This window comes from Bipolaris victoriae, assembly GCF_000527765.1.
Source record: "Bipolaris victoriae FI3 unplaced genomic scaffold scaffold_22, whole genome shotgun sequence".
NCBI classification, from domain to species: domain Eukaryota; kingdom Fungi; phylum Ascomycota; class Dothideomycetes; order Pleosporales; family Pleosporaceae; genus Bipolaris; species Bipolaris victoriae.
The window spans coordinates 186,305-211,036 of record NW_014575370.1 but is presented as its reverse complement, the minus strand read 5'-3'; the positions used below and the strand labels follow the sequence as shown (position 1 = coordinate 211,036).

The 24,732-nt window shown below is 52.2% G+C and overlaps 8 protein-coding genes across 8 annotated transcripts; 5 read left to right on the top strand and 3 right to left on the bottom strand.

The window, feature by feature from the left end:
* Positions 1-193: 193 nt before the first annotated feature.
* On the bottom strand, positions 194-2,539 carry COCVIDRAFT_93164 (glycoside hydrolase family 55 protein; the record flags this gene model as incomplete). Its single annotated transcript, XM_014703486.1, has 1 exon — positions 194-2,539. One exon carries the CDS (start codon positions 2,537-2,539, stop codon positions 194-196), a length of 2,346 nt encoding a protein of 781 aa, XP_014558972.1.
* An 872-nt stretch (positions 2,540-3,411) lies between these two features.
* COCVIDRAFT_93284 (hypothetical protein) lies at positions 3,412-3,795 on the top strand (the record flags this gene model as incomplete). Its single annotated transcript, XM_014703485.1, has 1 exon — positions 3,412-3,795. One exon carries the CDS (start codon positions 3,412-3,414, stop codon positions 3,793-3,795), a length of 384 nt encoding a protein of 127 aa, XP_014558971.1.
* A 508-nt stretch (positions 3,796-4,303) lies between these two features.
* On the bottom strand, positions 4,304-6,398 carry COCVIDRAFT_35772 (hypothetical protein; the record flags this gene model as incomplete). The annotated part of the gene is made up of 7 exons (XM_014703484.1): positions 4,304-4,444; positions 4,492-4,554; positions 4,605-4,619; positions 4,688-4,988; positions 5,189-5,586; positions 5,756-6,197; positions 6,292-6,398. The coding sequence occupies 7 exons, from the start codon at positions 6,396-6,398 to the stop codon at positions 4,304-4,306; spliced, it is 1,467 nt and encodes a 488-aa protein (XP_014558970.1).
* Positions 6,399-7,485: 1,087 nt separating this feature from the next.
* On the top strand, positions 7,486-10,145 carry COCVIDRAFT_24668 (hypothetical protein; the record flags this gene model as incomplete). Its single annotated transcript, XM_014703422.1, has 2 exons — positions 7,486-8,025; positions 8,082-10,145. The coding sequence occupies 2 exons, from the start codon at positions 7,486-7,488 to the stop codon at positions 10,143-10,145; spliced, it is 2,604 nt and encodes an 867-aa protein (XP_014558908.1).
* Positions 10,146-10,556: 411 nt separating this feature from the next.
* COCVIDRAFT_93063 (hypothetical protein) lies at positions 10,557-11,877 on the top strand (the record flags this gene model as incomplete). Its single annotated transcript, XM_014703483.1, has 5 exons — positions 10,557-10,660; positions 10,807-10,940; positions 10,995-11,089; positions 11,140-11,671; positions 11,729-11,877. 5 exons carry the CDS (start codon positions 10,557-10,559, stop codon positions 11,875-11,877), a joined length of 1,014 nt encoding a protein of 337 aa, XP_014558969.1.
* Positions 11,878-12,557: 680 nt separating this feature from the next.
* COCVIDRAFT_24666 (hypothetical protein) lies at positions 12,558-15,660 on the top strand (the record flags this gene model as incomplete). The annotated part of the gene is made up of 2 exons (XM_014703421.1): positions 12,558-14,584; positions 14,646-15,660. The coding sequence occupies 2 exons, from the start codon at positions 12,558-12,560 to the stop codon at positions 15,658-15,660; spliced, it is 3,042 nt and encodes a 1,013-aa protein (XP_014558907.1).
* Positions 15,661-16,667: 1,007 nt separating this feature from the next.
* Positions 16,668-18,833, top strand: COCVIDRAFT_35768 (hypothetical protein; the record flags this gene model as incomplete). Its single annotated transcript, XM_014703482.1, has 1 exon — positions 16,668-18,833. One exon carries the CDS (start codon positions 16,668-16,670, stop codon positions 18,831-18,833), a length of 2,166 nt encoding a protein of 721 aa, XP_014558968.1.
* A 666-nt stretch (positions 18,834-19,499) lies between these two features.
* On the bottom strand, positions 19,500-20,608 carry COCVIDRAFT_93028 (hypothetical protein; the record flags this gene model as incomplete). The annotated part of the gene is made up of 4 exons (XM_014703481.1): positions 19,500-19,932; positions 19,997-20,127; positions 20,182-20,517; positions 20,573-20,608. 4 exons carry the CDS (start codon positions 20,606-20,608, stop codon positions 19,500-19,502), a joined length of 936 nt encoding a protein of 311 aa, XP_014558967.1.
* Between the last annotated feature and the right edge of the window lie 4,124 nt (positions 20,609-24,732).

The window sequence follows — 24,732 nt, the reverse complement described above, 5'->3', positions numbered from 1 at the left end:
TCGATTGAAGCAATTTCCTCCCAAAGCGAGTGTGAAGTGCTTCCTGTAGAAGAGGAAGACACCAAAGACAAAAGGGCATATGTATTGGTTGATACGCTGTACACAAAAAAAGAAGAAAAAAAGGTCCCTCCAAAAGACGGTGGGCAAGAAAGTAAAAATGGTTCCAGTCATCATGTCATATGTAAACAACACTCTATGCTTGCGCAAAGATGGCCAGTGTAGCGCAGAAGTTGGAGCGATTGTCCTCATCCTTAGCGAGACCCTTGCCACCCGAGGTGATCATGTTGACCGAGGCCTTTGTCGAAAGACCAAACCAGTTGACATTGGTCGAGTTGACAACTTCGTTCATGTGTTCTTGGCAGTTCTGGCCAACAACACAATCCTGTGCGTAGTTTTGGAAGAACGAGTAGGTACCCGCGCCGTAGCTCCAGATGCTCTCGCTACCGTCAGTGACGCGAACGGCCCACGCAGCCTTGGCCTGGCTCATATCCGGATCAAAGAACTTGTCATTCTTGGTGAAAGGAACGGCAGCAGTGGGGTTTGGCTGGTAGTAGGGAGTCTCGGTCTGGATGGCGCCGTAGAAGATGTCCTTTGCACCGGAGAACTGGTACTGCGACATTTGAGAGTGCTCAGAGGCGGTTCCGTACATCCAGACTGGACCTTGGGATTCAACAAGCATACCGCGACCGTTGTAGATGTCGATCTGAGAGTGGTCGTCCTGATCGAGCTCGTGGTCGGCAGTCCAGAGCCAGACGTTTTCGAAGTAGCCGTTCGAGTTCTTGGTGATGTGCAGTTGCATGAAGGTACCAATGCACTCTGGGTTGGGCTGATGTTCGGCATCGGGGTTTTTCTTGCAGTTGGAGGACTGGAGCTTGGTACCGGCGTAGCCACCGACACGGAAGTGAACGTCCCAGAGACCGGCTGCACCATTCTCGGCGTTGATGTTCCACTCCATCAAGATACCACCAGGAGCGGGACCCTGTGTACCGATGATGAGATCAGAAGCCTCAAAAGTACCCTTGTCGCCGCTCTTGGCACCAATCTTGAAACCAGGCTTGGGGTCGTTCATGTCAGAGAAGAACTTGCCGGTGATGAGGAGGGTGCTGTAGACTTCGCCAACAATCTTGACGTTCTTCTCGGCAGGGATGGTAACGGTCTTGGTGATGAGGTAGGTACCGTGGTCGACATGGAGGATCTCACCTTCCTGAAGGCCATCAATAGCAGACTGGAGAGCGGCAGTGTCATCAGTCGCACCGTCGCCTTTGGCACCTTTGGACTTGAGGCTGACAAACTTGGAGACATCCACATTTTCATACTGGGGCCTGCTGCGCTCGAACCAACCATTCTCACCCTGGAGGCTCTTAGGCTTTGCAGGTGCACCGCTGATATCGCCTTGAACACGGCCCTGGGTCGACCCAGCAGCAAGAGCGTTACCCTGAGCCCAGGCGTCGATCTTGCGGCCACCTTCAAGGATAGTGTTGCCAGCAGCACCAACAATAGCCTTCTCCGACCCACTGAAGTCGACATTGTCAAGGATGAGGGTACCGCCAGTGGTGGGGATGCTGTTCTCAGTGAAAGAGGAGTTGATGCCAATGGGAGTGTTGGTGAGCTTGCTGTCAAGAAGGAGAACGGAACCAACAGTCTGGTTAGAAGGACTGTTGGCCATGTCGAGACCGACCTTGCAGTTGTTGATGAAGATGCTCTTGTAGGTGAAGACCCAGTTCCAGTTTTGGAAGATGGCGGTACCGCAATCATTGAAAGTCATGTTGCGGATGGTGAATTGCTGGGAACCCATGAAAGCACCAATGGCACCACCATTGAAGGTCAGGTCAGTCATGAAACCACCAGAGCCGTTGTCCTGGAAGATGCCCTTCTGGTCCTTGCCAGCGTCACCCTTGGCCATCTCGAAAACAATGTTTTGCAGACTGGTGGCTTGAGAGACCTGCCAGTGAATACCAGCGGCGACCTTTGTAGCAGAGATGTCGATAACGAAGTTGCGGACCTGACGGTAGAAGTTGTTCTGGTTGGTGTACCAGTTGGCTCCATCGCCACCTGGGATATAGGGGTCGGCATCGATCAAGCCCATACCTTCGAAGTCGGCAGTGGCCTTCAAGACAGGCATGTTCAATGGGTCGCCGATGAACTGGGTGTAGTAGTATTGAATGATGGGCTTGCTGATAATGTAGGTACCGGCAGGGAAGTAGATGAGAGCTGGGGTAGTGGTTGTGGAGTCGCAGCCCTCACCACAACGGTCGCCGTCAGCAATAATCTTGTTAATGATCTCGGTATCGTCAGTAACGCCATCACCCTTGGCTCCTAGCTCCTTGACGTTACGGAAGACTTGGTAGGATTGGGGGTTAGGGTTGAAAGCAGCCTGGCCTTGACGCTTGATACTCTGCATCCAGAAACCAGAACCACCAGCCTGTGGTGCTGGTGCTGGGGCAGCTGGTGCTTGAGCAACAGGGACGGCAGAAGATGGGGCTGCGGAAAGGAGAACACGTAGCGTCAGGAGAAACGCTCCGGCGCCGAAAGCCACCATGATGACAGTGCGTAGTGTGAGTTTCGGTGTTGTCAAGTGTGGTAGGAATGATCCAAAGGACTGGAAGAATGGTCGTCAGTTGACCTGCAAAAGACGATATGTTGTTTTCTGTTGTATCGAGTGGGAAAGTGCACAAATGCGCAAGTGGTTGTGTCAAAGTAAGAGGTTGGCTAGCAACGAATGTGGAAGAAGGTAATGGGGAAGGTTATTGTGAGCGTGAATAAGAAAAAACTCTCAACAACAGTAAAGAATGACTGTGAACAATAAGAAGTGAAGCAACACAATGAGTGCTGAAAGGGCGTGACAGCGAACCTGCGTGAAGGGGAGAGGCTCAGGGAGGGGGCACTGCAGCCTTGTATAAGTACGGGATGTGTTCGCGAGGGGACTTACAAAGGATTCGTGTGGCCAATCGCGTTTCTGGAGACGACTTGTTTCATGTTTGGAAAGAGGGGCGTGTGGTGTTCGCTGTCCTGGTCTTGCATCATTTTCCCCAGCCCTGAATAGATGTGTTGTACGTTCTTGGACGCTGCCACGGCAGCTGTGTTTGATAGCCTCTTCATCATACTTCTGCGCGCCATCGCGCTCGTACAGAAGCTCAACGCTCTCTGGTATTCCATGATGAGGCCTTGTGGCCGCATCTGTAAGCCGCATGGCCGCCTCCTAGAGCTGTCCTCGGAACGCGTAGCCTGAACGCAGCCCAGTCCCGGTGGCGTAGATCCAAAATTACTTAGGGTGTGCACTAATCGAGAGGACGGCAATATTCCCGTAGAAGGCTCTCTCCGCGTGAAACAAGCGGAGGTTGTAGGCCAGTGAGTGGTGGAGGATGTTCTGAGGGTGGAAGGCGAGCGTTTGTCCCTGGATCGAAGACAGGGATGTGGTTGGCAGCGCCACTCCCGGCGGTCGGAGGTGCGACGGCACTGAAACGCCAGGCCATCGACAGGCCCTCGTTGGCCGTTTTTGGAGATGAGGCCTTATGCCAGCGCTTCAACGCCGCATGCAAAGAAGGCGCCATTCGACGCTACGCTCCGGGAACAATCCCATGTGGATGCACCGATGTGCTGCTAATTGCCCATCCACATCAAGGGCCCGCGGCAGGAGTCATGGGCCTGGGCAGCAATTCACCCGACCGCGAGGCTGCTAACTGCTGCTGCTGCTGTTGCTGCTCCTGCTTGTGCATAGTATATCCCCACACAGTGAATTGGACATGGAAGGGACTGGTCATGTCGGTGACGAACGCTGTGCGCGACGTTGGATGAGCCTTGCGGGTGCAAAACAAAGATCAAAGAAACACTCTCCGTCGCGGCTTTGCGCCATGCCCCACGAAAGTACCACATGATGCAGGTACGCAGATTATCGCATGCCGTGATATGCCAATCGCCGCCTGAGGCTCACACGAAACGGCCTCTTTGTTTCGCGCTGCCACTGGGCATGGTGCTTTTTTCATTTCAACCAAAGTGGAGCGGTGGGTCATGGGTATTGTTTGCATGAAACGTTCAAGTTTAGCCAGCCATCACCCGACGCCTGTGCAGATCCCTTGAGCTTAGCAGAACCTTGATATACATCTTATCATATCGCCTGCGGTATATTGTATTCTGCTTCGCCAGGCGAAAATTATTCAGAGGCAAATAGGGGAGTCTGGATCGCGTGTACATGTCACCGTGCAGACAAGATCCAGGGCCATTGATGAGCCTACCAATGGCTTCAGCAAACACATCGCTAGTTCGGCAAGTCTCTTACACTACTCAAACAGTATATACCAATCGTTCACCACAAGGCCTTTGCATCCTCTTCTTGGCTAGCGGGCCGCTTGGTGCTATATCTGCTGTTAGTCTCCTCGCTCAACATGCGGCTAATTGTATCGGCAAGTCGCTGGATGCCTTCTGCGAGCATATTTACTTCCTCCCACTGCCAACAAGTTAGCCCAAACCCAAGTTGCAGCTATCGACTCATACCGCAAAGCAGACTCTGATGTCGTTGCTGAAAGATGTGCCTTTGTGTTTAGTGTCGCCGGGGACCTGTATCAGTTAGCGCGAGGACAAGGAGGGCAGTGGACAAGACGACTCACTTCGAACATTTCGCCCTATGCAATCATCATCATTAGCCATTCACATGTTGTGGACCGGGAATATGATGGAGGCTTAGGCTTACTTGTGCAACAGCCAAGTTGTCATCCTCCTTTGCGCGTTGTGCCACCTCGGCGCCCTTCAGTGGCGGGGGCAGTGTGAGCCAGATGAAGTATCCGCCCACAACTTCACGATCAGTCTGCGGGACACGAACCCCTAGGGGAAGGAGGTACTTGTTGATGGCTTCCATCATATGCCTGTATCGGTCACCATACGCGGGTTGAAGCGTATCGTACACGTAGCGCTGGAGTTCACCAGTCTCCAACGTATCGGCCACACAACAAGCTGTCAGCTGACTGGGTGATCCACCTGAGCGGCTCGATCCTCTACAAAAACGTTAGCCATTACTAAATCCTATAGCGAGATGCGGATTCATCAGTACTAGCCTGCTACTGTGCAGACTAACGCGGATATGATTGCATCCGTCTTGATTTACACAGACAAAGTCTACTTCCAAAGAAGAAAAAGAAATCACGACAAAACAAGAGGACATGTTTGAATGAAATTCCTGAAAAGGCAGGCTTACGTTTGTGAAACGGCGTAGGCCAGTTTTGGAGTGCCCTCGCACCAACCCGTGCGGAGGCCTGGGCCGCATATCTTAGAGAAGGAGCCATTGGAAACGGCATTGCCAAACCCGTCTGCACCTTGCCTTTCGGCGCCGCCACCGAGATATCGGTCCACATCTACGATGCGAGGTAGACTGGCATTTTCGATTGAGAGAGTGCTAGGGGTGAGACTGGAGGGCCATTGCAGAAAGTCATATACGTCGTCTGTGATGATAAGAGCATCATACTCTCTCGCCAAATGCACGAGTTCTTCTCTTCTCCGCAAGCTCATTGTTTTGGAGCTAGGATTAGAGAAGCCTGGCACAGCGTAGATGATGTGTTTGTATATTTTGTTGAATGGGCGTGGAGGCTTCAGAAGCTGGCGATGTTGTCAGTGGAGGTAGGCAAATGCATTTCAGCTTGTGAGATGCCAGGGGCTCGCAATCAACATTGGCCATGGGGTTGGATATGAGAGAGAAAGAGAGAGAGAGAAGGAAAGACTTGCAAATAGACCATACTACAAGACAAGGGAAAGAACGCACACGCACCGGCTCATTGTTGTTCTCTGCAATTGCGTTGTCTTCACTTTTTTTAATCTCACTTCTCAAATAGTCCATTTCGACGCCCTCATCATCTTCGGGAACGGCCCGAAGCTTTTTGTGGAAGCCAGCATCTTCAAAGATGCGAAAAGCCAGCATGTAGGCCGGTGCTACGATCCATATGTTCCTCGTATACAAGGGGTCTGTGAAGTCTTGGAGCAAGCAGGCCAAGTTTTGCGAAGCACCTCCGGAAATGCATATTCGCTCTGCAGACACTGGGTCGGCCGGTTTGTAGAAGGCAGTCAGCCATTGCGCGACATTGGCACGCAGTCGCGGGTCACCGGCATCTGGCCCGTAGCAAAGAGCTGGGTAGGCAGTAGGCTTATGTTGGAGCACATTGTGGGCTGCTCTGTCAAGCAATTGTGTAGGGAGTAAGGACAGATTAGGCCATCTGGTGCCGTTAGCAAATGACTCGGGGGACGTAAGGGTCTTGTTGGGCCGCGTCTTGTCCGAAAGTGAAGATGCGGGTACAGAGATGGACGTGCCCTCGCAAAAGATTGATGAGCTTTTTGGAGCTAGTTTTGGATGCGACCACGTCAGGGAGCACAAAGGTCTTCAGGATCTGATGTGCAATTGTTTCGCCACCGCCCATGTTGGAACGAGTATCGAGTGCTGATGGCGCCGGATTGAGCGATGGTGAGTAAGGCGCCGGGGGGTGTACAAGCAGGGACCGAAGGGGCTAGCGTGCAGGTATGGGACGACTCTGTTCCTGGGCGGGGCAACGTGGTCTGCAGTGCCCGACAAGGCGTGTCAGAGGAGGGTGTGAAGAAGGAATCAATCGTCTTGGGCGTGTGTGTATTGTGTGTGCCACAGGTGTCTTGACCCAAACCACGTTCCTACAAAGGCCTGACATGGGGGATGCGGCTTAAGGTGCGTGTGTGTGACACGCTCATGATGCACACTATCGATACGGGAAGTGGTACGTCATCCGCATCGCTAAAATTTCCCTGCGGACGTTCCCCCAGGCCCTGGTGTCTTGCGCCTCAGCATCAGCAGCCGGGCGCCGTGTTGCATACAGGCAACAAAGGCGCCGCCGTGGGCGTGGGCCGCTGGCGAGAGCTGCTCGGCGTGAACAGGCGGAGAGAGAAAGAGAGGGCGAAACGGTATCAGCGGCAGTGGCAGTGGCAGTGGCAGTGACAATGCGAATGGGCATGGGCCTGTCTGGGAGACGAGGCGGGCCCTTTGGCGGCAACACGAGGCGCAGGGCCTAAACCAGCACGCGCAAAAGGGTCCTGGACAGGGCACAAAGGGGGTTTGTCCACTGGAGGACTGGGGTGTCATCGTACCCGCACACTGTAGAGGCATCGTGACAGCTGGAGGACTCGAGGCCAATGGGAGCCGGCACTGCATGACCCACGTTGTTGGCCACTGGCCCCGGGACGCTGCCGGTGCACGCACGAGCGTGGTCGTGACACTGCCGCACCTGCGACAGATCAAATATAGATCACCTAGTCTTTTTCACAAAGCTTTGGGCCTACCGTGCGTTATAAACCTCACCCATCAGCCGGGCGCCCTGCCTGCATAGAGACTTGTGTTGCTGCTGCTGCTCACCGTGTCCTTACTGACCCCCATGCTGCTCGACACATAGCACCTTCTCCACCCTCGACCATTCCGCCTCCTGCTCCTCTCCACGGCTCTCTGTGCCACCTATTACCGTCGCACTCGCACCTGCCGTCACCATGTTGGGCGAAAAGAAGAAGGCGACCAACCGCCTGTCGAGCCTCTTCTCCGTCGGATCGTCCTCCGAGTCGTCGGCCGCCTCTATCAAGAGCAGCCCGGCCCCCTCGTCAGAATCGAGCAGCCGCTTCTCCAAAGTTCGCAACCGCATCTCCTCTGTCAATCTCCTCACCCCAGAACCCCCGCAGCCCGCCGCCCCAAAGTCGCCCAAATCGCCCAACCCGGCTGCTCACGCAAACCCCAGCCTCCACCCTGCCGTCCCCGCTGATCTCGAGCCCCTGGAGCCGCCGCCATTGCTCGACGTCTCTTCGCATCCATCCACTCCCTCCAATAGCCGCCCCTCGACCCCGGGCTTAGACCCAAATCCCGAGGGTCGGCTGAAAAAACTGCGCAGAAAAAGCATTCTCTTTGGAGGCGGGCCGGCCAACGGAGCCGATCCGGCCGGGTCAGGGAGTGCTGCCAATGGCAACCCGCCAGCATGGATTGTCGGACACAAGGGCAAGGTACCATATGACCTGAAGGCGTTGCTGGACGGCGAAAAGGTAGGTTGTCGGTGCTGGCTATTGCAGCGGTATCTAGTGCGCTGACATGACGACAGGTGCCCGAGTTGTGGGACGAAACAGGAGATACTTTTGTCTACCTCTTTCCCCGGACTTCTGAAAAAGGCGCTTCCTTCCGTATCGACTCTTCTGTCTATGCAGCTTCACAGTTGCTCACACGCCTCGTGCACGGCAGCCTTTACAGTGACGTTAGCGCCATTCCTCCTCTCGAGCTAGCCGAGCGGACGTCACGCCGCGTCTCTGGCGAACCCTATCCCGACCACTCCAGGGCTGCATCCCCCGAGCAGAGCCAAATAGGAAGTTCCGACGAGTCTAAAGGCTCAAGAGCGCTCAGCGATGCTGTAGAAGATGACTACTCAGAGAAGCATTTGTATATGCCCATCTCACTAAGTTCAGACTCCGCCATCACGCCGCAACAGCCCCAGCTCAGCACCCAGGACACCGATACCTTGGTCACCTACCGCAATTTCTTCGCTTTTCTCATTGGGCAATCGCTGGTTGCCACTGAACGCCATTCGGACATTTTTGATATTTTCCTGCGGATAGGAGACATATTATCCCACTATGCCTTCTCCAACGTCGACGGTTCTACCTTTGGTGAAGTTGCTGCCTCGAGCTTTGACTGCTATGTTGACGAGTTGGCGCTGGCCGATGTGCGACACAGCCGCGAGAAAACCATTGAAGCCATTGTTCTTGGCGAAAAGCTACGTTCCATGGGACTCTTCACTGAAGGCTTCGTTCACGCTGCTGGGAAATACGACAGCATTAAGGAATACAACTCTCCAAAATTCGCCATGATCAGCGCCAAGACGGCGACACGACTCCAACGGGCTGCCATGGATCTCGACAACCGAGAAGCCACCATTAATGGAAAGCTCAAAGACTTTGAATTCCCAGCCATCTTCTCCGGAATCATGAACAGTGCCATGGCCTCCGAAGGCAAGGTCATAAGCTTCAAGAAGTGGAGAGCTGCTTTCAACACAACCCGGTCGTTCATTCTCGATTATTACAGGCACAAATACGGCTCATGGCTACCCAAGGCCAAGTCGAAAAAGAACGATCTTACAACGGGTGGTCTCAATCGACTGGTACTGTTGGAGATATATCGCGACATGTCTAGTCTCTATGACCTTCTCGTAGACAGGAAAAACCTGACGAATCGCACGGCCGACGGCTTCATTGCTGAGGATGAGGGCACAGATATTAAATCGGTTGTCTCACGTACGCTCAGGAAAGTTTTGAGCGAGTACGACCGCAGTACTCCGCCTGTGCAGCCACCCATACCCTTCGATCTACCGCTATATCCAACATTGCCAAACGCCATGACTGGAAACGCGAAGCAGGATGCAAAAGCACGAGGAAAGAAGATACACAAAGACGAAATTGCCAAGCTGCTGAAAGAATCGCACAATGCCGATTCTGAGCAACAGACGCCGTTTTTGGATGCATTCCGTGTGTTTGAATCCAAGCACGCTGCAGGCTCTTCGTTGGACGATCTTTGGGATCTACGGACAGGACAATGGCTGTTCCTCTATGCCGTTATACAATCGCTGCCCATGTTAGTCGTCGATGCACCCGGTGTCAGATTTACCGAAGGCGTCGAGTACTTCCTGTGTGAAGTACCTCGAAGCGGTGTGCCATGGGCCCGTGAGGATACAGTACGGACACGGACGTGGTTCGGCGTTGCGGGAGGCGCGCAGGTGGTTAGTTTACCCGCGGACATTGTCGAACACGGAGTCGAAGGTGTATTCCGACGGTCTCACTGCTGGAAGAAGGCGCAACTTTGGGCGGCTGACGACACGCTGTTGAATGCCGCCATGCAAGAATTGAACGGGCATGCTTCGCTGCTGCCGCCTCCTGGACTGCTCGATCCTTCGGGGACTAGCATCCGTGACCGATCTCAGAGTCCCGACAGACGCCGTGAGAGCGTCATGAATCTGGGACTCGAGGCGCTACCGTTACCTCCAGGTGTTGCCCCACCCATGTCCACCGGTTCACCTTCGCGAAGACCCGAATCGAGCAGTGACCCGAGTAAGACGTTTGACGATATACTGGGTACTTCGCCTTCGAGCCCCCAGTCCAAGAAGAAGAAGAAGAAATGAGCAGATAATGACGAGAGAGACCGCCATGGCAGGGGAATGTAGCATGTAAAGTTTTGGGTTTGATTTTCTTTTTCAAACTGTTCGTTGATACCGCGTAATGTTTGATAAATGCATGATGGAATAGCATAGGCGGGCTTTTGTAATCTTTGTCGCGTTGTCGCATTTATATGCATTCGGGATTTGTATCATTTTAGACAAACATTGCTATAGGGGAGGGGCGGTTTTCGTAGTCGACTTGAAGTCGCGCCAAAAAATGCAGTCATGACGTTTGTGGTTAGTTCCCGCGCGTATCGCTGCCGATATCGTTGCGTCTGCACTTACCCGCACGATTACATCTCTCCGGCCCAGTTCACATATTTTTGAAACTTTGCTCGCTCCCATTGCGATTTGGCGCGTCGTGTACTCGCGAACATGACGTCTTCTTTGCCTGGCAACCGCGATTTGCCTGTGTCGCAATTCGACCTCAGCACCTACTGGGGTCGCGTGCGGCACTCTGCCAATATTTCAGACCCGAGGTGAGAGTCATTGCGCACCGAATAGATTTGCTTGCGCGACTTGGGTGTAGTGAGTACCACTACCTTTAGTTTCTCGACCGCACCTTTGTTGTTCCCAGCGCAAACCATCCATCTAGCAAAGCCTGGGTTGACCATGCATGACGCAGGACGTTACTCACATCCGCCGCTGGCCTCGAAAATGCGAAGAAGCTCGTCACCGCCTACAAGACAGGCAAGATACCAGAAATGACACCAGAGCTCTGGGATGCAAAGAAGATAATTGATTCAACAATTCACCCAGGTACTTTGCTCGGGGAAGGCGCACAATGAGGGGGAGACGCTGACGGATTCCAAGATACGGGAAAGCCAGTCTTCCTACCCTTCCGCATGTCCTGCTTCGTATTGACAAACTTGGTTGTCACGGCTGGCATGCTTACACCAGGCCTTGGGGTATGCAACTCTGCATCGTGTTAGGTAGACAATATGCTGAGCAGAAACAGACGGCAGGAACACTCGGATGGCAAGTGACGAACCAGTCGGTCAATGTCGGAATCAACTTCTCCAACGCGAACAAGTCGATTCCTCTCTCGACCTCAACCATTGTCAAATCATACCTCCTTGCTGTCAGCGCATCTTGTGGTGTTGCCGTTGGCCTGAACGCGCTAGTACCCCGCCTCAAGAGCCTATCGCCAAATGCAAAACTCATCGCGGGGCGTTTGGTACCATTCGCAGCTGTCGCTACAGCAGGTGCGCTCAATGTCTTCCTCATGCGCGGTGAGGAGATTAGGCAGGGCATCGATGTTTACCCAGCCTTGTCGGAGATCGACAGGCATAGGGTGGAGACTGGCGATCTCGAGGTCAAGCCCCTAGGTAAAAGCAAGAAAGCTGCAACACTTGCTGTGGGAGAGACAGCGCTGAGTCGAGTGCTCAATGCTACGCCCATCATGGTTCTGCCGCCCCTCGTCCTTGTCCGATTACAAAAGACAGAGTGGCTCAAACAGAGGCCGAGAATGGTAACTCCAATCAACTTGGGTGAGTCGAAAGTGAAACGCAGTGACATGACCACAACACCCGCTAAAGCGCGAACAGGCCTTATTTTTACCACTTCCATCTTTGCACTCCCGCTTGCGCTCGCTGCATTTCCGCAACGCCAGGCTGTTAGCGCAAAATCTTTAGAGCCCGAGTTTCATGAGCGAGGCGGCAAGGATGGATTAGTGGAGTTTAACCGTGGGATATGATGGACCGGCACCACCCACCGACGAAAGGACACGCTATCATCTTTGCTCGACCGGGCCCATGACGTCTAGGCATTGATGCAAGTCATTCAATGCATGCTTATGTAGAGCACAACTGAAGACATAGTGCAGCTCCAGATTGTGAGCTCAACAGCGTCGCTTGAGATACAATGCGGCGAAGACATGCTTCCTGGCGATGTGATTGGCTTAGCTAGAGTAAGCACAGGATCTCGAGAGCCGCCACATCGAGTGCTCGACCTTGTAGACGAAGATAAGACCAGATATGTCTTTTTGCAAAATGATCTAGGCAGCCGTTAAATTAGCCTTGTTTAAGATGACTGTTTAATTTGTGACGTGGGTTGGTGCTCAAAAGTCAAGCTGGCCTCTTGAGAAAGACCAGGTGTCAAATAGTGTCAGAACAGGGCAGTTCTTGGCTGCATTTTACTACGAAACCACCACCACTCCACGTTTCCACGTTTTGTCAATCACGATCCCGACCAACACCCTACTCACCGCTTTTTTACTGGAATTGATTCCCTTTCTTTCCTTACTCTTCTCCTCTCTTCTACGTCGTCTGTTCTTGAACGCTATATACCCTACTTGTGCCCTGCGGAGCCCGCACATCCCACTACAAGTGTCCCGCGCCTGCGGTTAGCGACACATTGCCTCTTTCCTCACACAACATGGCGCCACCCGGACGCCGGAGAGGCCATCTCTCGCCCGCAACTGTCCTCCTCGGTCTCGTATTCCTCTTCTCGTCGACCGCCTCCGCTGCGTCAGCTATTATCGGTGTTGATCTCGGTACCGAATACATCAAGGCTGCGCTTGTGAAGCCAGGAAACCCTCTTGAGATTGTCCTCACCAAGGACTCGAAGCGCAAGGAGACTGCGGCCATTGCTTTCAAGCCATCCAAAGGCGGTGCCCTCCCCGCAGGCTCTTATCCCGAACGCTTCTACGGTGGCGATGCAATTGCGCTACAGGCACGGTTCCCTGGCGATGTGTACCCTAACCTGAAGCATCTTTTGGGCATCTCGAATGAGGACGACGCAGTCGCCACGTACAAGGAGAGGTATCCAGCCCTCGAGGTCACTGCCACAAAAGGACGCCCAACAGTCAGCTTTGAGAGTCATGTGTTCAGCGAGGATAAATCATACATGGTTGAGGAGCTATTGGCTATGGAACTAAAGAATGTCAGAGAGAACGCAAAGGCGCTGGCAGGCAAGGGCTACGATGTCCAAGAGGTCGTTTTCACCGTTCCAGCCTTCTACACTGTGTCTGAAAGGCGCGCACTAGAGGTCGCAGCTCGCCTGGCAGGCCTCAAGGTTCTCAGTGTTATTTCCGATGGTTTAGCTGTTGGTCTCAACTATGCCACCAGTAGGACGTTCCCCGATATCACTAAGGATGGCAAGCCAGAAATCAATATGGTATTCGACATGGGCGCTGGTTCAGCGTCTGCCACAATTGTCAAGTTCCAGGGCCGTTCGGTCAAGGATGTAGGCAAGCGCACCAAGACTATCCAGGAAGTTCAAGTCATGGGCACCGGATGGGACAGGACGCTTGGAGGTGATGCGTTGAACTCGCTAATCGTCGATGATATGGTTTCTACATTCATCGAGCTTCCTGCGGCCAAGAGCGCATCTTTCACAGCTGAGCAGGTTAAGACTCACGGACGTACTGCCGCCAAGCTTTTCAAGGAGGCAGAGAAGATTCGCCAGATGCTTAGCGCCAACAAGGACACATCTGCTTTCTTCGAAAGCTTTTACGAGGACGTTGACTTCAGGTACAAGCTCACTCGTACCAAGTTTGAGGAGCTTGCAACAGCCTATGCTGAACGCGTTGATGGCCCCATCAACCGAGCTCTTGAAGCTGCTGGTCTTACTCTGGCTGATATCGACTCTGTTATTGTTCATGGTGGTGCAAGCCGTACTCCCTTTGTTCAGGCTCGTCTTGAGGCAGTTGCTGGAAAGGGCAAGATCAGGGCCAATGTTAACTCTGACGAAGCCGCTGTTTTCGGCGCTGCCTTTAAGGCTGCTAGCCTGAGTCCCTCTTTCCGTGTCAAGGAGATTCGCGAGCTGGACACCCAGGGCTACAACCACGGTTACAAGTACATGTTTGACCTGAAGGATCGCGACCAGAAAATCTTCACACCCAACACCAAAATCGGCATGGTCAAGGATCTACCTTTCCAAATGATGGGCGAGTTTGAGTTTTCCATGTACCAAGCTGTGCCTGGACCCAAGGGTGCCATCTCAAAAGAGCCTACTCTCCAGTTCACTAGTGGTAACTTGACCAGAGTTATCACCAAGATGATTGACGAGGACAAGTGTGATCGCGAAAGCTTCAACAATTACGTCAAGGTCAGATTGAGCCCCATCACTGGTACCCCTGAAGTTCTCTCTGCTTGGGTCACTTGCGAAAGCGAGTCTGAAGAGCCCAAGGCTGGTATCGTTGATGGTGTAAAGAACTTGTTCGGCATGGGTGGCAAGAAGGACCAGGAAGCCCTGAAAGAGGACGAAAGTTCTTCATCATCTACGTCCAAATCCTCTTCTTCCTCTTCTGCCTCGTCGTCATCTGCTGATGCCGAGAGCACTGATGCCGCCAAAGCTACCGAAAAGAAGATCAAGGTCGTCAAGTCCGCTCACACTTATGATGTTGTAGAGCTAGGCTACAAGAAGATTACTCGCAAGGAGTTCAAGAGGATGCAAGACAGGTAAGATCCGTCTTTGCTGGATACACTTTATTTGGTTTTCCAGAGAATTAACAAAAGACAGACTCGCTGCTTTCGATGCGTCAGACAAGGCCCGTCGCGCTCGTGAGGAGGTTCTTAACTCACTGGAAGCCTTCACATACCGCGCACGCGACTACCTAGAGGATGAGTCATTTATTAGTGCTTCCACTTCGGCGGTTCGCTCTACTCTCGAGGAGAAACTTGGTACCACCTCGGATTGGCTCTATGCGGAAGGTGCAGATGCGGATGAGCAGACGCTCCGAAGCAAGCTCAAGGAGCTTGAGGACCTCGTTAAGCCTGTTCTCAACCGCAAGACCGAAGCATCCAAGCGCCCGGAGGCCGTCAAGGAGCTCAAGGATACCATTGACCACATCAAGGAAGTTGAGCAGCTTGTTGACGGGCAGATTAAGACCCAGATAGCGGAGAGCTCTAAGAGCAGCGAGGCTGTAGCTCAAGCGTCTGCATCTCCATCCACGGATCCTATGGACGAGCTTGACGAGGAAAAGACACCGGCTGAGCCTGAAATCACCGAAGTGCCTACCATCTACACAGAATCCGACCTAAAGGCTGTGCAGGATGCTGCATCCAAGGCCCGAGCCTGGCTCGAGGAAAACGAAGCAAAGCAGAGTAAGCTCAGCGAGACCGACGACCCTGCATTCACGGTCAAGGAAATTCAGGCGGAGAAGAAGAAGATGGACGATATAATCATGGACATGATGATGAAGAAGATGAAGCACTTCAAGCCGCCGAACCAGCAAAAGCCCAAGACCACTAAGCCCAAGACTAAGAATGGCAAGTCTAAGAAGGCTAACAAGGCCAAGGGTGATAGCAAGGAGACTGAGAAGGAAAGCAAGGGCCCGAACGACGAGGAGCTACAGGAGGCGCTCAAGAAGGCGGGCGTAGATGCCGATGGGATTAAGCTCAAGAACTTTGGAGGCAAAGGCGATAAGGGGAGCATCTTGAAGCAACTGAATGTCCCTGAAGACGCAACACAAGAGGAGATTCTCGCAGCGCTTAACAAGGCGATAGAGCAGAATAAGGAGAAGGACGAGTTGTAAAGAAATGTGTATAGGCCAGTTTCTTGGATGAGACAGAAATAGAAGAAGAGATTTGTTTGCGACGCATGTGTATATGAGTAGCGAGAGAAGGTGGTGTTCACTTTGAGGAGCTTTGTACTGTGCGAGGGGTCACTTGTCGTTTGCTACAACATGTATAGGCTATACAAGCCATGCGTTCCCATGTCAAAGGTCACGCTTGTTGTGCTGATAACATATGTAGTAAGTGTGCGTGATCAGGCGAGCGGTGTATTAGGTTATGGTATGATGAGCATCTAGACCACTTACTAGAGGATATGCAGGGAAAAGAAATTTAACGAGTTTCACCTTACGGTGTGCGGCGATACTACTAGGTGATTGAGTGCATCACGTGACGAGCACGTTTCGGGGTTCATCCCGCACGGCCCGATAGAATAGTACTTGGTGGTACTTGCAAGTACAAGGCCATCGCCAGGCGCGGGTGCAAAGGTTCACGGCTACAAGGTGAGGCTGTAGACCTGCATATTGAAGGCGGCTGCACGCTGTCAAAGGCCAATCGTTCATGTGCGTGACCAGCAAACAGATGGGTACACTGGAGAGGATGCAGCGGGCGGGCCAGTGGGAAGCATGAAGCCGTTGCAGAGTGGCAGGGAAAGGACGGGGCTGACAAGAAGCTACGTGCCGTTACCGTACACATCCGGTTACGCGCACAGCGAACGCCCCGCCAAAAGTGTCGGTGAGGTAAACAATCACCAGCACTCTTCTGACACGTCGCCAGCGCATCCCACTAGTGTCCCAACCTCGCCAGATAGACGCGGGCGGGTGACCACGCACCAAGACGACCACCTCTGTGAAATTCACAATGGCATCCCTGACCCGTTGCCTCGCATCCTTCTCGTAGACAACACCGCCAGTGCCCCTCTCCCCCTCTCTCCCCTCTCCCATCTCTTCACTCCCACGGTACTGCTGAGCCTGCTACTGCATCCGCTTCCACGACCGTCGTACGAGCAACTGAGCAGAGGCCCGCCGCTATGACTACTATGCACCACCCCGCCCCCCAGCCGCCGGCAGGTCTTACCTCTTTTGCCGTCTACGAGGACCCACAGGATCGCGAACCCTTGTCGCCTTCGGACATGTATGAAGAAGGCGACTCTTTTCACTCTGAACGCTCATTCCCCAACGACGTCGTCCACACCATCGAGCTCCAGCAGCAGCAGCAGTCCCAGGAACCTGACGACGAGCCCCAGCCCTACCGAAGCTCCTACACATCTCGGCCCGGCTCCCAGCAACGGATGTCTTCGCACTACAGCTTCGTCTCGGCTATTCCCTCGGAAACCTCGATATCCTCAAAGCCCATCTTGCCAGCGAATGAAGCTGGTGCACGAGCTCGCAAGGAGCGCCCTCGCTTCCGCAACTCAGACTCTGTACGCGCCATGCAGATGTCCTCGCCTCCGCCTCTGCTAGCGCACCAGTCTTCCCACGAGCGGTTAAAGGCCTCGTACAAGTTGACTACGCCAAACCGAAATGCGGGAGCCGAGACGCCAGGCTCAAGGCACTCTGGCTCGAGGAGGAGAAGCATACGCGAACCTCACAGTCCGAGGCCCATGCCGGCTCCACAGCAGGCTCCACTGGTTCTGCTGCACGTCACCATCCTGCCGATGCAGCTACCCTACTCGCACGACATCATGGCAAGGATCATGCCCGACTGGCTGGTCGAGAACTACAAGCTGCTAGAGGAGAAGCTGCAGGACATCATCCTGATGCGCCGTGGTCTTCTCATTCCGCATCCAAGAGACGAGTACGACTTGCTCGAGGAGCGCATTCTGGAGAGCCTTGAGCTCAAGACGCCCCGACTACTTCCATGTGGACACTTTGTTCCACCCGAAGACGATGATGACCGGGAAGATGATGACGACACAGCCAGCATTGGTGATGAGAATACCGGACGGGGCAGCCGGATGAGTGGAGGAACACTTACCGAGGGCAGCAACACGTCTGCCAACGGCGACCACAGCATGTGCATCGACTGCCACCGCCAACTCAAGAAGCCAGGCAAGGGCATTGGTGCAGGCACAAGGAAGTGGGATATCAAGATTTACGCCGCCAACGGACTGATGCGTTCCGCGGCGTGGGGTGCGTGCTGGAACGACATGGAACGTTGCGATGTTGAGATCCACCCCTGGATCCCAGAGGAAGTTCGCAAGACGTTGGAGAAGCGAGCACGCGAGGAACTTGAGGCAGACCAGCGCAAGCAGCAATACACTGTAGAGCTTCAACGGCAAATACAAGAAGCCGCTGCCAAGACGAAGATCCTAGAAGAGGAGGCCAATGAGAAGAAGCGCAAGGAAGAGGCTGAGTTGCAAAAGAGTTTCGAAGAGGCTGCTGCAGCGCTGCGACGAAGCATCGAAGAAAAAGCCACCGAGAAGAAAAAGTTTGAGGAAGACCTCCGGGCTAAGCTGGAGGAAGCCAAAGAAGCTGTGCGTCTGGAGTTGGAGGCCAAGGCTCTCGCCGAGTCTGATGCCGTCGCTGACCGTCTCCGTGCCTTGGAAAACGCTGTCAAGGAGAAAGAAAGAGCCGAGGCTGCTCTCCAAGAAGCTGCCCGCTCACGTTCATCGTCGGAAGTTCCACTCAGCACCCTTCTCAAGAACTATGCCTTTGTTCTGCTGGGTGACAAGCGTAACATGATCATTGCCCTGCTTGGAGCTGCCGTCGTGTACTTAGCCATGAGTATGCATGCGATTCAACAAGAGTCTTCAGCCGCACACATGCTCCAGCTGCCCACTGACGTTGTCATGGCCGCTCCAATGCCTAGCGCTGTTACCGCGACTATGACGGCTACCTCTTACTCCACTCTCACCGTCACCGAGTCTCAGACTGTGATCAGCATGGTGGAGACTGCTGCACCTGTTGTACCTGTGCCTGCATCTGTACCTGACGTTGAAGAGAAAGTTGAAGACGTCGTTGTCGAAGCAGTTCTGGAAGTTGAGGACGCACAGCCTACAAGCCCTGCAATCGAGCTCGTGGAGTCTGTGCAGTCTGTAGAGACCGTAGAGGCTGTAGAGGCTGTGGAGCAAGCTGCCCCCGTCACTCGGGACACACCCACCACCGACTACGTTTTGTCCAAAGGCCCTTCATGTGCCATGGAGCCTGTTGTCCTCCAGGCTGCCCCCGCCTACTGCGCAGTAAGCGAGCTGTAAATGTCCTTGTTTTGACACGGACGTGAGCTCATCTTTCCTTTGTTCCGTTCTATTTTGACGTTTTCCTTTTTTTTTCTCTCTCACCATCCCATGGCCTTACCGATACCATATCATACCACGTTTATGAAGTAATGTAGCGAAGCGTATATATCCCTCCCACCAGACTATCGAGCTAGCATAGCGAAAATGGCGTTTATGAGATCTAGCTGGAGTTGTCTTTTTTTATATTTATCTCAATTGGGGGTGTCCATTGTTGTTGGATCATGAGGATGAATGGATGCGAGGTGAGGGTATTTAGTAGATGACAGACTTCAAAGGATTTTGTATGATCCTGAATACCAATTATTATCTCATCATTATCCTTTTCCATCTCTACCTTGCATCTTTCTGTGTCTGTGGATATGTGTGCATTGCCCGAGGTAAGAGGTGGAAATCACCATGACAGAGTATAAGCGGGACTGTGAAGAGTTCTTGCAAGACTTGCAAGAAGATAACTCTGCATATGTCATTTCATCTGTGTATCGTGCTATCCGAAATGGCAGGTTTGAGTAATCATCAGAGCTGCTGTACATGCGTTCAAACATGTGTATGCAGCGTCGTCATACGTCAACACCCAATCCTGCTTGCATTACCACCACACAACGACAGTGCCACCTCTTACTCCCCTCAATCTTCCGCAATACCCTGTTTCCTCAGGTCCTCCCTCCTCTTGGTCGACCTTCCCTTGGCCTCCTCAACCCACTTGTCATACGCATCGCCGCCTTGATCCAACTTTGCCCTCACAACACTCTTCAGCAGCTCACCCACAAAGCCCACAAAGTTATGCCTTCGCAACGAGTTCTCCCACAGCCACCTTGCGCGCTTATCTTCCTGCTCCTCCAACTCTTCCTCGTCCCCAATCTCTCGGGCACGGATACGTAGGTCGCGACAGCAGGCCATGAGGTTGAAGCGGATTTCCGTGGCGGGGTAGCGGGCGATGCGGCGTTGGAGTACGGGAATGATCTTCTGGGGGAATTCGGAAGAAGTGCAGGGTCCATGGGAAATGGGCGCTGGTTGGAGGCCGTCGAGTTCGTAGAGTTTGTTGTTTATGCTTGTGTAGCTGGTAGAGTTATGCATTAGTTGTGCGCTCGAGGGTTTGGCTTGAGCAAGGGCGGAATGCTTACGCGATGAAGTGGAATACATCGTCGTCTTCAGTCGCTGTTCGCTGCGTCTCATCGATGAATGGCGAGGAGCGTGCGAATGAGTTGTGTGTTTCACGGATGAGGTCGGAGTTGGAGAGAGTCTCACCACGGAGCTTTTTGTCTGGGTTAGGCATGTGTCGCGAAATATCATTGTCAGTTCAACATACATCTGGTGGGAAGTCACCCGCAAACTCCTTGAACTCTCTCAGCTCCTTGCCGATATCAATCTCCTCTTCTCTGTTCAACAGAAGCGAGACTATCGCCTGTGTCCCGCAGGCGTTCTGTATGGTTTGCGCCGGGAAGAAGATGGAGCTCGCCGCTTCGTAGTCGTAGGTGCCGTCCTTCGGTACATCGCTGGGCTTCTCGCCGGTAGGGTATTTGAAGAGGAAGATGACGCCATAGACTGTACCAAGGTTTTGCAGGTCTGATGCTTCGAGTGTGGTGAGCTCTTCGAACTGTACGTCCTTAACACCGAGCTTCTCGATCAGATAGGTGAATACGCCCTGCGCGAGTCAGTAGGTGAAGAGGATTTTCTGGCGCAGGCGGCGGTGCACTAACAGCATCAGACTCTATAGTATTCCAGCCTCCAGACATGATTGCGTTTTGAAGGCAAGGTTGCTTTTGCTGGTAATGTGTTGTCGCTGATGGCTCTTACGCCATCGGCGCCTACCGCCGGGATCACATCGGCCCGTGGTCGGAACCGTTCCGAGAACCCCGCTATGTCAAGTGATGCATGTCTATCCTGCGTAGATCGTACCAGGCGTCTAGCACGTCTCGGGTTGACCTCTGCTGAGCCCTTGTGGTGTAATTAAGGTTTTTAGCCTTTTTCGGTATACACTTCGTGCCCTATCACTTCCTTGTTATTACATGTACCGTAGCTTGAAAGTTTATGCAAGACTTGTCGCGATTTACCGCTGTTGCTCCTTATTCAGCATCACGTGCATGACCTCTGGGCACTTCCAAACTTTATTTGGAACTAAGAAAAGCGTCCAGATGCCCAGGCAGAAAAATTTGAGCTTTGCTGCGGATATTAGCGATGGCCGTGCTGAAGCAAGGTCATGGGTGTTACAAGTACCTGCAGCCTGATCTTTTTGAGGAAGGTGGTACATGTACGTAATGGACACGGAAATATCTAGATACCGTGGTAGTCGCATCCATATTCAGGCCTCTCTCCTTTTGGGCACAGACCGTTCTGAAGCTACACTAATGTATCACGCTATGCACATCGTCATCGGCACACGTTGAAATCAAAAATGGCACGATTGTTTTCATTCCAAGCTAATGGCAAAAGGTTGGCGTTGGGCGCTATAGCTTGACCTGACTCAAGGCTGGCATCATGCCATTTATGCGCAGATCAAGAACCAGCCGTCTGTACTATCCTATATCGATAAAATAAGCCAGCTAGGCCGTCGTACTATCCCGCGTCGATCATCAGGGCTGGTCTCTCCATTGTGTGGAGTATCAGACCACTTCGCAAAAGCACGTACGATGCTTTACTAATGGGACGTGAATTGTATGTCCGCTAGTAGTCGGAGTTTTGCTCGTGGATTGCGTATACTTGTCATGGGTAAAGACGGGTTGAATTAGTTTCGAATTGGTCGGATTGAGCTATGTAAAGATCACTGTCTTGTGGTGTGGTGGTCCGCGGACATAGGCGCAATTGCAGGCATGTTGCCTGCTACTATGTGTCTTACGATTGCTATACATAGATATTTTATGTACCGCCAGTTTAATTGGATTAAGTTTCTTTATTGCTGGGGTCCAGGGTCAACCAATTAGCGATGGTTTCTGGGGGTTGCATAACAGCTGCATTGGTGCGCAATCAGAACTCTTAGTAATCGAGAAAATCGCTGCGTAACTTGATATACAGTATATTTCTCAACCATTGAAAGTTGTTTTTAAGTGAATTGGGAAGTATTCCCAACGATTGCGGCACAAAGTGTGTGTGAGAGAGAGAGGGGTGGAGGAGCCACAGTACGCTCTCCTGGTGTCATCTCCATATATATATATGCATCTACTCACAGCTACTCTAAAGTGTTCTCTAGTTCTTTTTTTTCATACCTGCCATACTCCGGCTGATTCGCTGTGCTCCGTTACCTTTCGAATCGCGCAGTCCAACCAGACACTTCTCTTCAAAAGCCACCGAAAGAACAACACCAAAAAACGCACCGCAACACCATCTTGAAAAAGGGAAATTCTACCAGAACAAACGCTCAACATAAGCTTCTGGATAAATCCCAGCCAAAATTACCGTCGTATGCTCATATTTCTTCTTCTCCCATGCACTACACAAGCATCTCCCTCGGTCAAGAAGAAAGAGAGAAAAAAATAGGTTCCCAAAGTATCATTCCTCTACTCCATACACTCAACGCTATAGCTTGATCTAAGTGTGAGGAAAAAAAACATGAGAAGCTTCATTCCTACATATGTGCACTGGATAGGTTGCTCTTATAGCCGACATGCGTTATATCCATGTTGTCAATAAGTTCTCCCACAACGTTTTACCGAGTAAGGCTATGATGATGATGAAGAAGAAGAAGAAGAAGAAGAAGAAGAAGAGAAAATTATCCACAAGATGTTCCTTCTTCGTATCATCTTCCATACATCGTTGGCTGCTTATATGGAGATACCGAAACTAAATTATTGATTGTCATGCATCATCTTTAACAGAAGAATGTATGGTGTGCTGATTCTAGTAAAGCTAGCTAGTCCGGTGTGTCCGCAGATGTGCCGATCTGCGACTAGTGGGAGCAAAACACTCTATTCATTCGTAATTTTTCGAACTTTGGTAGAATCCCGGACACCATTTTCCGTTTCATTCTTGGTCAAGTTGAGGGCGCGGGACTGGGGGCCAGTAAGTAGAAAGGAAGTAGAGAGGGGTAAGGTGGGATGGTGGCGGATTGTTGATAGGACTATGTGGTGTGGGGATGAATGTTGAGTGAATATCATCTAAGTATATTTCTTGCGTAATATATATATGAGGAGATAGATACACGATTGTATGCAATCGCTAGGTACATAGATGCAAAGCGGAATCCTTTGCCACCTTGTAAATTCCCTTGTTATAAGCGCAGCTTGTGGTATTAGGCTGTTGGGCGGGCCACAAATTGACATTAGCCTTGACGCCCGTCTTGTTCAATGTGGCTTTAAATTCTGCAAGGGTCGAATGCATGTCAACAATGCATTAGTGGACTGTCATACTTCGCCTGGTATATGCAGTGAAGGAAGGGAAAAAAAGGCTTGTCAGAAATACAGCGTATAATCCGAGATGACGTCTCCTTGACTACAAACGCTGGATATCATCGGTTGCTTACAGACGCGCTGGTCAGGATCCTGGGTTGTGAGCAGGCAACTGCCGGGTTGACTGGGGTAATGGAATCCTTGCAACCTGGGCTTACGTGCTCTGACAGTGGTAAAAGGAAAAGAGTATCATATTCGAAACGAAACATCATCCGCCGCAAGCGATTGTGCCACACACAAACACACAAACCTTGTCATATCTCCTCTCCTCCCTTGACAGACTCAAGATACCAAGCGGGTCAGTGTCGAACCAGGGATATTTGCGAAGCAATCCTTGGTGCATGAATCATTTACAAAGGACCATGCTGACCATTTTGCAGATATTGCGCAGCATGGCTCGGTACAGTTGACCACGTTTCTCCCTCAAAAACCGGGCCGAAGAGTGTAACACATAGCCAACACGTACCCCAGTACACGTAATTTTAGGCCTCCCATACCTTTTGAGAAACAGGGGATAAGGAAAAGGGAGAGAAAAAAAGATATCGCTCAACTTGAGTTTTCCAAGAAGGTATACCAAGTATCTCTCGGAGTTATCCACGTGATGCGACCCGAGCTCAGGGCGAGACCTCTACAGCCGCGATCGCCTGGACATGAATGCACGTTACGTGAGCTAGACGATCCAGATTGTAAGAGTAATATAAGCAGCAGGCTCCGAAGAGGCAAGAATTTCAAGAAGGAGGCCCCAACCCCAGGTTCTGCAAGTCGCAGGGCCGGCAAGTGACAGGAATTGCCACTTTCCACTGCAGCAGACACGTGTATACACATCTTGAGATGGTAAGTCTCCGACCTCGTATCTCCCTTTCTTTTGCGGGCATGCGGCACGTCCCGTTAGCTTATAATTCTGAGGGCTATGGTTCGTCGTTACGGTACACACGCTAGCATCTGCTATCACGTTAGCCCCTATAATGCTCGGGCTTATGAACCCGGCACCCTAAGCCTTGGACGCCGAGTAGGTTGAGGCTATCGCAGGACAGCGAGACAAGGTGTGGTTCAACGTGTGAGATCGCCACCATACAAGGCAATTTGATGGACTGGACCCCGTTGTAAAAGGTTAGTTAGAAAATATTCTTCCTGGAAACTTTTAGTGCCACGCGTTGCAGAATAGAGCGACTTCGTGCATTGAAAAGTTGTCGATCGCTGTGAGGTGCGCATCTCCGCATCCGCTAGACATGTAACTTTTTCTCCGGCGACAGCACGTGTGCATGACAGTAGTGGTGGTGGTGGTGATAGTAACGGGAGTAGTGTTGTGATGGCGGGACGACTAGGGTCAATCTTGATTCGCCGTGGCGCAGTAGGTTGTACCGAGACCTGGGTGGGGACTCAGAAAAAGGTTGCTTGAATCGTGGCACACACACATATGTACGCACATATCGGTAGTTGAATTCGGGCGGTCAGATCGCATGCCTGTGCATGGACGT